Raw genomic sequence first — 12,649 nt, forward strand, 5'->3', positions numbered from 1 at the left:
GTCTTCTGCTAGACTTCGCCCCTCTTCATGTGTTCTCCCTCCTTTCCTTTTATACACACGTCGACCTCGACTTATCCTGAATGGGAAAGAGGGGGCGTGAGTGCCAAGGCACCACGGAGAAAGGCGTCATCATTCCGTTTTGGCGAAGTGACAGGGGCGGTGGAAAAATGCGGCGCGCATCCGACCACCCGCCACTGTGGACGTCCTTCGGCGCCATTGAGAGGGCCCACCGGGCGGCCACAGAGGCACCCGGTGCGCCCACCCTGTCTTGTTCTTCTGTCAGGGCAGGGTGGCAGGCGGAGCGCTTCGATCCTGGCAACGTTATCCCGAGGCACCTGGATGATACGGGACGGGATCCGTGCAATTAATGGACCCACGCCCCCCTGCCAAAGCATGGCAAGGACTGACACTAGGGCGTGGGCAGCTGAGAATATCATGATGTCAGGATGTCAGAACGCGCGTGCCTATTAAATGCGGCATTGGACCCTTGACTGGCTGACACCCTGCCGATGGGACCCTTCGGGTCGTCGGGCGATCTTGCGCGAACCTTCGGGGAACCAAGTCCTCGGGGGCTGCCACGTGCAGCCCCGAGCACTCTCTCTCGAGCACTTCGATAGGACCCTCGGGGAATCGAGTCCTCGGGGGCTCCCACGTGCAGCCCCGAGCACTCTCTCCCGAGTACTTCAGTAAAACCTTCGGGGAACCGAGTCCTCGGGGGCTGCCATGTGCAGCCCCGAGCACTCTCTCCCGAGTACTTCGGTAAGACCTTCGGGGAACCGAGTCCTCGGGGGCTGCCACGTGCAGCCCCGAGCACTCTCTCCCGAGTACTTTGGTAAGACCTTCGGGGAACCGAGTCCTCGGGGGCTGCCACGTGCAGCCCCGAGCACTCTCTCCCGAGTACTTGGGCAGATCCTTCGGGGAACCGAGTCCTCGGGGGCTGCCACATGCAGCCCCGAGCACTCTCTCCCGAGCACTTGGCTGTTCGAACCGTCGGGGGACTATGGTACTCGGGGGTGAGTGGGAACCCTTCTGAGCACTTTCTTCCCGGTACTTGGACTCTGCGGGTCATCGGGAAACTGGGGTGCTCGGGGACCAGAAGCTGTGGCCCCGAGCACCTTCTCCCGGAACTTAGATTCTCCTCATCCTGCAGGGGGGACCTCGCGGGATGGTGACACGTGGCGGACGACCGGCCTGGTCTCGGGACTCAGGGACCCCTGGTTCCCGATACACTGACAGGCGCTTTGGGGAAGGCTTCGACAGGTCGGAGAGTGGAAGCGATGACCCGTGGGGGGGGGGGGGAGGCAGGCCAATCGACACGGATTCGGGCGGCGGTGACTTCATTCCGGTGTGGCGTGGCTCCGGCGGCTTTGGTCCGCGGTGGAGGAAGTGGATCCGAGCATGAAAGGGCGGTGGTGGCTCGGATCCGGCGGGGGCAACATGGATTCGAGGTGGTGTCGAGGGGCCGAGGTATCCCAGGTGGCCCCTATCTCGTTCCAATCGCCGACAAATCCTGGCTGGGGAACACGGAGGAGCGAGGTGGAGGCGGACGGAGTGAGTATTTGAAGGAAACACGGAGGAAGGAGGTGGCAGGGATTTTTCCACTCGTGGCTGGAGTCTACGATGAAGGTGCTGGAGTCCTCTGGACGCACGCGGAGCGGAAGCTGGCACCGGGAATGGATCCCACCTGCCATAGGCTTGCTACAGGAGCTACCGGAGCCAGAGGACCTGAGTGCTCGCCGATTGCTCCACGTATAGTATATAGTATTGATTTCTCAAATGTGATCACTCCATTTATATCTGCTCTTGAACCAAAACCTTCAAAAACCAGATGGTTATACCATACTAAGTTATCCCTCGAGCCAAACACACTGAAACTCCTTAGTATAGTCGGACGGTTGTTGACGAGCAAAAGGAAGTGGAAATGAAATATCGCCCCCACCCCGGGCCGGCCTTCTCTCTATATAAACCCTCTCTCACTCCAAGCTAAGCCACAACTACGCTAGGTTGATCCCTCATCTGGTACACCCGACCCGATCGATCCCATGGCTCGCCCTGCCCATCTCGCTGTCCTGGTGGCGCTCCTCGTTGCCACGGCGCCGGCGGTGAGCGCCGTGACGTGCGGGCAGGTGGTGAGCATGCTGTCCCCCTGCATCAACTACGCCATGGGCAGGTCCCCCACCACCACACCGGCCTGCTGCGCAGGCGTCAGGGGCCTCAACAACGCCGCCCGCTCCACCGCGGACCGCCAGACCGCCTGCAACTGCCTCAAGCAGCAGACCAGCGGCATGGGCGGGCTCAAGCCCAACATCGTCGCCGGCATCCCCAGCAAGTGCGGCGTCAGCGTCCCGTACGCCATCAGCCCATCCACCGACTGCTCCAAGTAATCAAACTCATCTTAATAATCACATGCACCATCGATGCAGCCTTGACATGCAGGATTATTTGATCATTTGGTTGCGTCCTTAACTCTTCTTTTGCGCATGCAGGGTTCACTAAGATAGCAACGGTATGAGAGAATAAATAAAGAGAATCGATGGATTCCCATGGATCGATCGAGCTGTTCCTCTGGATCGATATGATTCTGCATGGAGGAAGGAATGCATTGCATTGCATGGCTTCTTCACCTCATTTTACCTGCCCTTAATTAGCTGTCAGCCTGTCACTGCTCTTAAGCACTTGTAGTCTTGTACTGCTACTGCAGAGGGTTACCTATCCAAGGACCTTGTACCATGTTCTGCTTCTAATCTACATCAATCAAGTACAGGCCTTTCGATAATAAAAAATCAGGATATATATATATGTATGTGTCAACATGTATCACCAAAAGTGATCGCATCACTACACAATTAAACTCAACAAAACTTTGTGTACAAGAAGATATTTTTTTAGGAGACGTGCGTATAAGAATTAAGAAGATGGGTGCACAGCCTTTTTTCCCTTCATTTTTTAGAAAAGATGGGTGCACAGCTTAACCTTGTAGGCCGACCAGCCCGTGGAAGTTGTCTTCACGGGCCAACTGCAGCACTGACGTCGAGGCAGGCACCAGGCAGAACAAAAACAAATAACAGTCCATTAGTTATTATTCACTCCACACTTAACAGCCCAACTAAGGCCTTGCTTTTCTTGTTTATGCAGACTATCTTATACACTTGTCAAAATCTTTGGTCCATCTTAAAGTCTAACCCTCTAAGGTTAAGAATTGATACTTGTACTAACGCATTGCCACTCTCCTGCGTTCATTAGACAGTATACTACGTCCGATCTCAAATATAAATCCATTTATGATTGTTGTTGGTTTAATGTTTTTAAATTTGACTATAATATCTGAAAAACTATATACATTGACAACATAAGATTATCTTATTAGGTTTATCATGAAAAATACTTTCATAATATATAACTATTTTTATTTCAATAAATATTTTTATAAACATTACTACTCAAAGTGTTATATTTAGAACCGTATCGATATCATAATAAACTTATATTTAACATCGAAAAAAGTAATACTTATATGACTCATGTGCTCTAGGCAGCCTAGTGCTTCTCTTGTGCCTTACAGAATCTATCACCTACAACACATGTCGTTCTCCCGTTACTAATGGGCCACGCTAGTAATTAACTTTCAACCGCTAGACTTCAAGTCAGAACACCACACTGATGAGACTTTAAGTCACGCCTAGAATCTTGCTTTGCCTAGACACTTCGTCTTCTTTTTAAGAGAAGTCAATGCAAAAATACGTTGTCCCCTCCCACATTTTTCTCCCTCTTTGTAGGATCGATTACGTGTAAAATATACTTATAGGGTTTGAATGATTGCATAAGTCAAATTCAAAATTTAATTCATCCTAATAAAATATTCAGTTTAATTTTGAAATCAGTTCAAAACAAACTGCTATTACATCAGTAAAATCGATGTACAGAAAGTTCCGACAGTCCGATTGCGCTAAAATTTTAACAATAGAAGACAACGTTACAAAACTATTCCAATAAAAATAAATTCAATCCAATCTATGGATCAAGAGTTAATTTTCCGAGCAGACTGTGACAGCTGATGACGAAAATAGATTAAACCCTAAAATTGCGATTATACAATAATTACGAAAAACTAACTAGCCAATTTTTTTTTAAACATTGTCTTGATGCTCTAGGATCATTTTAGATGGATTAAACCAAAATAAATCATGTCAAATCCACCAAAAATCAATATGAAAGGACACAAACAAAAAAGAGAATAAATAATAGAATTACTTACTCATCAACTTACAAAATTTAATCTTTATTATATAAATGATTTCACGAGATGCACCTCTCAAGCATCCCTTCCTCTCTTTCTCTCATCTCAATCACTATTGTGTTGCAGAGTAACAAATCTTGTTGTTATCCGACACGACTTCAGCCTCCATCGCTCGACTAGGATTTAGGCAGTGTTTGACAGGGTTCAAAAAACCATCGATAACCGTCCAAAAATCGCTGTTACCGACCTTCTCGGTCCGGTTCGGTTTCAGAAACCGAACGGTAACCGAAATTTGAATTCAAAAAATTCGAAAAAATAAAAAAATTCAAACAAATCTTATAAAAAACTATACACAATTCTAAGACCTTCTGTGAAAAAAAATTCAAAAATAATGTCGTTTGCATCATATTCTATAGGGAGAAAATTTTAAAAAAATGAAAAAAATTGAAGCGTGCGGCTCAGTTATTAACTCACGTTAAGGAAAAGTGTAACATGCAAACACATATTTTTCTTGTATAAAACGTATTTTAAGAGAATCTTTAAAATTGATTTCACTTTATTTAGAGTTTTATTAAATTCTCTATGATTTTTACAAAGTTCACAAGCATAAAGTGAATATGTTAAGAAACAGCACTGTAATTAACTTTTTCATGTCTACTATTATTTGTTCTACGTAAATCATAGTATAAATAAGCTAATGAAAGTGGTTTCACTAATTTTTGAGGTGTGATGGGTCAGTTATGAATTAATCTAGTCGTAACACATTTACACAATTATGCATGTTATAATAACTAATTCATGAGTTCATGTATTTTTAAAAGATATAGGATCATGTAAGAAGACTAACAAAATTAGTTTCATGATTTTTGGATTAGCAAAGAGTAAACTATGCATTTAACTTGGTTTAACAAATAAAATTTCTCACAGAAAATTTTGAACTTTTTTATGAGTATAAATACTTTTATCATGTAGGTAATGTTACAAGGAAGCCAACAAAATTTGTTTCACTTGATTTGAAGCTCAGATGAATTAGTTATTGATTTTACAAAATTACGCCCTTAGGTTTTTTGTTGAACTGCGCTGAAATTCGATAAAACCGCTCGATAAATCGAGAAAACCGAGCGGTTACCGACCCAAACCGCTCGGTAACCGACCAATTCAAAAATGCGAGAAAATCGCTCGGTAACCGACCCAAACCGCTCGGTAACCGACCAAAACCGAGCGGTTAACGAAAGGGCAAAAACACGATTTTTTTCGCAAAAATTCAAATTTTGCCGAATAAATTTTCTCTGAATTTTTTTGAATTTTTAACCGGTAACCGCGGTTACCGCGAGATTTCGGTTACCGCCGGAGCTCGGTAACCGAGCTCCGGTCGATAACGTGAACCTTGGTGTTTGATTGAAAAGTGAAATAGGATGAGATATTTTTATTCATATATTTAAGGATGAGATGATTTTATTCATGTATAAATGTTTATTTGATAGTGGGATGAAACGAGGGCCTGCTGTCAGTGTTATATTTAAAGTGGGATAGCTGTGTTCTACAGTTTTTTTAAACGGTTCTATCCCGAATCTTTAAAGAATATTCTTTGATTTCAAATTATTCTATCTCACTAGTAAATCCGTTCTGCCCCCATCTCCTTACACTAACAAGCACTACCTTAGCGCCTCAGCTCGCGTCCAGCGGCGTCGTTCCCTCGGCCGTCACCCAGCGCTCCAGGCCGCCTGTTGGGCCAGCTCCCATCGCGCGCTAGCATGGCACCCGCCTGCCCAGCACCGCTCTGCGTGCCTTGCAGCACTCCGGACAGCCTCGCGCTAGCGCGAACTACCGCGCCACAAGCTGGACAGTCGCGAGCCAGGCCAGGCCGTCGCTGTGCGCTCTGCTGACTCGCGCACTGTGCCAACAGCACAATACCTTCCTCTTTCTCTTTATTTATTTCATTGCACACTAACGCATGCACATAAAATAATTCTTTTGCGTCATAAATTAGTTGACACTCCGCACCCTAGACTATACCACACCTATATACATCTTATAGTACAATTTATTTTTAGGTTTATGTTCTAGTCTGAACGTTTCACATGACTTCTTGACCTCAGTTTTTATTTGAATCTAGTTTCGGTCTCTATCACTGACCACATATGTACTCATGACACACCTGCATATGACAAAAACAACAAATAACTCCAAACAGTATAAGTTCTCACAAATTTGACTCACGTCAATCCGCACAATACCACTCACACAAGTATATTGCATATATAAAATCCACAAATATCATTATGTTACCATGAGCATATTCAAGCACTTTGCGTAAAATCACTTTGCGATTTTGTCAATTTCATGATAAAACTGATTTTTAGCACACATGACCTCACACTCTTGATCTCCCTTAACCATCACCTCTCCACACCACCTCCCGCCCATCCTGGCATTACCCCCACCGCCCTCTCTTGCTCCTCTCTTTCCTACGCACACTACCAGGGCTGGCCCTGAGCAAGGGCAACAAGGGCGATGGCCTAGAGCCCCCAAAATTTAGAGATTCCAATCTAGATATGTATGTAGTATATCGCCTTATACATGTATAGGCCCAAAGGCAACTACATAAAAGAGATATTATAGCCCAACACATGCCCCAGTAGAAGGACTCCATGCCTTGTTTGTGCGCTTCGTTTGTCACAAGAAAGGTATGGAGACATTTGAGTTTGTTAAAGAATTAAATTATTATCCTAATGTTTCTCTTGCTTATTGAATCTTATTTATTGTGTATATGACTGTAGTATCAGCTGAAAAACCTTTTCAAAGCTGAAATTATTAAAAAAAAACTATTCGAGGCTAACAATATCATAAGAAAGGTTAAACAGTTTGGCTACATTATGCATTGAGGAGAATTTGCTAGGTGAGATTGATGTTGATACCATCATTAATGACTTTACGTGTAAAAATGCTAGAAGGAATTATTTTAAATGATCATCATGCACTTAAACACAAAAATTGTTTCTTTGTTTTTGTAGGTAATGAATGAATGGATGATGAGCTCCTTTGATGCTTTGGCTGCTACGATTCTCTAAAATAAGAAGTGTTGTCCTTAGTACTCAAATTCTATAATTTTTAGTTCTTAATGCATCACTATTGTCATTAAAAAAACTGTCTTTGTAGTGAACTTCTAAATGTAACAAATATTTAATTTTCAATTGAAATATAAAAATTATTTTTAAGTGGGCCTCTAATTTTTGTTTCATCCTAGAGCCACCAAGATATCTGGGTCACCCTGCACACTACTACCTGATGCCTACACCACCAGAACTACCGCCTCCTTGTGCTCCCTCCACCCACGCCTACCCTATTCCCTACTCGTCCTCCACTCTGCTAGCTCCCCCAACCTTGGGCTGCCACCTCCCTTATGACGCAGCATGACGCCTGTCTCGTTCCACATTCCCCTAGGATAGTGTGGAGGGGATAGGTGGCCATTCTACGCCCGTCCGCTCCTCTCTCTTTGCTATTTATATGAATATTGTGTTGAGAAGGGCCACAACAACGACGAGGATAAGAGCTTCGGTTCACGAGCAGGGTTCACAAATTCGAATGGTATTCATGAATATCTATGAATATCGATCGGTTCAAGCTCACTCGCATTACGAAAACCGACGCTTATCGGTCAAATTTGAATTTAAATTCAAAAAATATGAATTTTGGTTGAATTCTCAATGAATTCTTTGAATGTCGATCGATATTTGCGATCTTCAAAGAATGCGCTGGGGAGCGCATTTTGGTGCTCAAACGCATTTGTGAACCTTGTTCACTAGTCGAGGCCCAAACCATGGCGTTGTCGTCGAGCACAGACAGTCAAGGCAAATCGGGGATCCATCAAGTACATGGCTAGAGTGGGGTTTCTCTCTTATTGTGGCACAACCGAGATCATCCCCTCCCTGAGGAGCCACTGTAGTGTTGATGGCATGGCCTGCAATCTGTAGAGTACTTGGGCATGGCCTGCAATCTGTAGAGTACTTGGGGAATGGGGATATATAGGAGCAGCCTCCTTCCTTCCACTCACATCATCTTTAGCTTTGATCCATTGGTCTGCTAATCCATTGCAGGTTGTGTGCAAAGTGTATCGGCACTACCACCATGGGCCTCTAGGAAACTTACCCCACGTCCTTGTTGAGAGTGGTGACCACCGGTTAGGGAAAAGAGAGGATGGGAGCTCGAGGAAGAGGAGAAAAGCTGCAGCTCCTAGATGCTTCAACCAAATGAGAGAGAAATCAAGAACAACATCAAACCTCCATGCATGCACAAGATACTTGGATGGATGTAAAACTTGAAGGCTAGGGAACTTGATGGTGTAGCATGCATACCTTGATTTCAACTTCTCGAGGGAGATTTGGGGTGGAGAAGAGAGGAGAGGTTGTTCTCCCCTTTGAGTGTGTTTGAGTGAGAGTGAGGGAGGTGAGCTGCTACTAAAGGAGAAGAGGGAGGGGCCAGCTCATGTGGGACTCACTAGTGAAGGGAATCAAGGACGTTCTAAGAGGGGGGTGAATTAGAACACTTACAACTATTGGCTCCAAAACTTTCACAAGATAAGCCTATCTTAATTTCTATCTAAATGTACTCTAGACTTATCTAGTATGTCTACTTCTACCGCTCATAAGGATCGTAAGGTAAATTGCAAGAATGTAAATGCGAAAACGTAAATGAGGTAGAGAGAAAAACTCAGCACGAGAGATTTTTATCCCGTGGTATCAGTGGCACACAAGCCACCACTAGTCCATATTGGAGCTCCACAAAGGATATGCTCTCAGTTGCAAAGTCTCTTCTGGTCACGACTCTTGAGATACCAAGTCACCAAGATAAAGCCTCAAGCACGATGAGCCACCAAGCCACCAAGGTGAAGTCTCACCACTAATCTCTCTTCCGATCACTTGTATGCCGTCTTCACTTCAGAACTTTAGTCACAAAGATAAGGACCTCCGTGTCCCCACACAATCCTCTTGTCGCCGCTCCATACCAAGTCGGAGGGTCAACAAGTTACCGGCAAGTCGACTCCAAGGCGCCAGCGTACCTCTCGGTACACTTTTGGATCACTCCTTGATCCACACTCTAGGTTGCAGCACCTAGCAACTCTCCTCTATAGTCCTATAAGCACTAATCACTCACTAATAATGTGCTTAATCGCCTTGGATGAACACTTTATGCTCTTGGATGGCTTAGATGTCTTCTTAGGTGTACAAGAGTTTCTTTGGACTCTAGCACCTTCAAATGATTGAGTTAAGGGGTATAAATAGGCTCAACTCCATGAACGAGTCGTTGCTCCAACTAGCCGTTGAAACTCCACTATCATTTTTGTAAACACCGGAGTACTTTTCATTGTGAACACCAGAACATCCGATGTGCATACGGTGTCAACCGAACCATTTTGCAACCTCTCTGGAAAATAGTCCGGTGAGTTCATTTTACTGGATCATCCGGTGAGGCATATAGACTTTGGTGCAATTTTTCTAACACCGGACCATTTTTCTCTGTGAGCAACAGACTATCCTGTGTAGCACCGGACTATTTTTGTTATGAGCACCAAATCATCCCGTGAGGCAAATTTCAGCATAACAACATTATGTATTTTAGGCATAACTTTTCGCTCTGAACTCCGATTTTAATGATCTTGAGCTCTATAGAAAGCTTGTGAAGTGATCTACATGATTGTATAGAAATTCATCCCATTTCATCATATCAAAAATTCATGAAACAAGTCCAATTCATTCGTCTCTTTTTTCCAGCTTCAGTGACTTCTCTTTTGTTGCACCTATGAAACCTACTAAAGTATATACTTGACAAACATATTAGTCTCATTGACTATATTGTCATTAATCACTAAAATCACATACATACCCTAAGACGGCCATGTTTGCTACAACTGGTAAGTGACGGGTCGTTCAAAGCCTATGTGAAAATTAAACAAAATTCTCCTAATTTGGTCACTCGCATAACTTGTAGCATATTTCTAAGGCATTGCCTAAATTCCAAAAAAGAATCTAGGAAAAATCACTAAAATTCATCTCAACCAACATACAACAATGCTCGTAATCAAACATGATGCTTATGATGCTCAATGACATGTATATGCATTCTCGGGGATGTGACAATATCGTTCTTTAAAACCCCTTTTAACCAAGTGTCCCACTACATAAGAAACTAGCAAAGTAGACACTACATTAGTGACAGCTGCTCAACACCCGTCACTAATGTCATATTAATGACGGATCCAATAAGAACACGTCACTAATGTGCCTTCTGATCGGGACCAGATATAAATCCGTCACTAATGAGTGATCATTAGTGACAGATCGTAACATGAACCGTCACTGATGGTAATAGCGACAGGTTAAGTTGTGACCCGTCACTAATGATAAGATCATCAATGATGGGTCATCCTAATCCAGTCATTAGTGATGGGTCGTTCGAGGCCAGTCATTAGTGACAGATCAAGTTGTGATCTGTCACTAATGATAAGGTCATCAGTGACGGGTCTTCCTAAGCCGGTCATTAGTGATGGATCAAGTTGTGACCTGTCACGTCCTAAATTCCATAATCGCGTGATTAAGTTTAATCATGCATCATTAGCGTCATAATTATTTTTGAGGTAAATTATTTTGGCGTACTAGAGCACTTTGTTTGAAATCAATTAGATCAGAGAAAGAAATTCGGGAGAGAAAAGAATTAAATTCATTGTTAAAATAGACCTCTTTCTCTCTAACATGTAGGACCCACCCGGCCCCACCATCTCTCCCTCCACTTGGGCAGCAGCCCCACCTGCTCCCTCACTCCCACTCACGTGCCTCTCTCCTCTCCCAACCAGCCAAAGCAAGGGAGCAAGAGCTCACTCTCCCTCTCACTCCCTCTCTCCTTTCTCCCTCAAATCCGCGCTCTAGGAGCCGAATCAAGGTATGCATGTGGTACTATTGCGATCACAAGCTTACAAGCATTCTATTTCTCCAATTTGTTTGCTCATTCCCGAAGGATTTGAGCCGATTTGGATATCTTTTGGTGTTAGGGTTGAAAAGTGAAGAACACCGGAGTTCTTCGATTTCCCACTATTTTCTCCTTCTCCCGGCGGTCCCCAACCTCGGTAAAGAACTTTGGGTAAGTCCTCTAGGCTTCCCATGGCTTGGATACGCATTTGGTTGGTCGCAATCCGAAGTTGGAGCTAGGTGGTGAAGTTTGGGCATTTTTGGATGTTTTAGACCTAATTTGAGGAATTAGATGAATTTGAGTTAGGAATGGAGTTTCTAGGTTGTTAAATGAGTTCTAGAACCCTTGAACTAGCTCAAACATGTTCCCTTTTGGTTTGGAGAAAATCGTAATTCGTTCCGGGCATTTTCCCCCTCAAAACAGTCCAGCTCTGGAGCTTCCCTGGAGTATCCGGCCTTCCCTGGAGTCTCCGGGTGAGCTCCAGCCGAAAATAACTGAGAGGGTGCTGCCGGAGAGTCTCCTAGAGTCTCCGGTACCCCGGAGTATCCGGCCTTCACCGGAGTATCCGGTTGCTGTTCATCAGCCTCTGCTGATAACTTATAAAATTCATAATTAATTCATACGAACTCCAAAAATCATGAAACCAATTTTTTTGATTTTATAATAAACTAATATATCTACTAAAAATATCCTCATCTATTAAATGTCGAATTAAATTTTTGAGGCTAATTAATTAGGCTTAAGCTTCATTAATTCACCATTAATTCTTTACAAGTCCAAAATGGATGAAATCAATTTTGCTAGTCTTCTTATGAATTGTTATAGCTAGGAAAAATGTTTTCCTACATTTTAAAGTATATTTTCATGACATTTCATCATTTGCACCTTGTGACTTAGATTGTTGCATTTTATTTATGCTTATCATTGCACGTGTTATGTTTCTTAGAACACGCCGATCCATCGATCCCGGAGACCGAGGTCAATCCCGAGGTGCCACACCTTTGTGAACCAGTGCATAAAGGCAAGCAACTAACATATTTCACCCATATCAAATTTGGAAGTCTCAATTGATGAATATGCTTATGTATGTATGCATGTGTCGGGTACCCTTGGGTAGAACCTATGCTAATTGCATCTTTCTACCTTGGTCAATTGTTCAAGTAATTTTCTTATATCCTAGATATGGTGTTATGTCTAGATACGAGTACGATATACATGCTTAGCAATGCTTAGGTCTTTCGGTAGAAGTCGAACGACGGTGTTTTCTGTTGTTCGCGAGTATAGGGATTACTATTGATTACAAATACATGCTGTTGGTGAGTCATGAGTATAAGACGAGATGTGGGCGGTGTTAGGGGTGTTGTCTGCCTCGGTGGAAAGTTCAGGGGGCAGATCGGGAGAGAAAACCCGAGCACCATAGACCGCTTGCATCGTTTAAGGCCGTCCGTC

General features: G+C 43.9%; 1 protein-coding gene across 1 annotated transcript; it reads left to right on the top strand.

Annotated features, from left to right (window-relative positions):
• The first annotated feature begins 1,968 nt into the window (after positions 1-1,968).
• Positions 1,969-2,648, top strand: LOC133905065 (non-specific lipid-transfer protein 4-like). The gene is made up of 2 exons (XM_062346768.1): positions 1,969-2,380; positions 2,487-2,648. The coding sequence occupies exons 1-2, from the start codon at positions 2,043-2,045 to the stop codon at positions 2,494-2,496; spliced, it is 348 nt and encodes a 115-aa protein (XP_062202752.1). The 5' UTR covers positions 1,969-2,042; the 3' UTR covers positions 2,497-2,648.
• Positions 2,649-12,649: the final 10,001 nt, after the last annotated feature.

This window comes from Phragmites australis, chromosome 22 (assembly GCF_958298935.1).
Source record: "Phragmites australis chromosome 22, lpPhrAust1.1, whole genome shotgun sequence".
NCBI lineage: Eukaryota > Viridiplantae > Streptophyta > Magnoliopsida > Poales > Poaceae > Phragmites > Phragmites australis.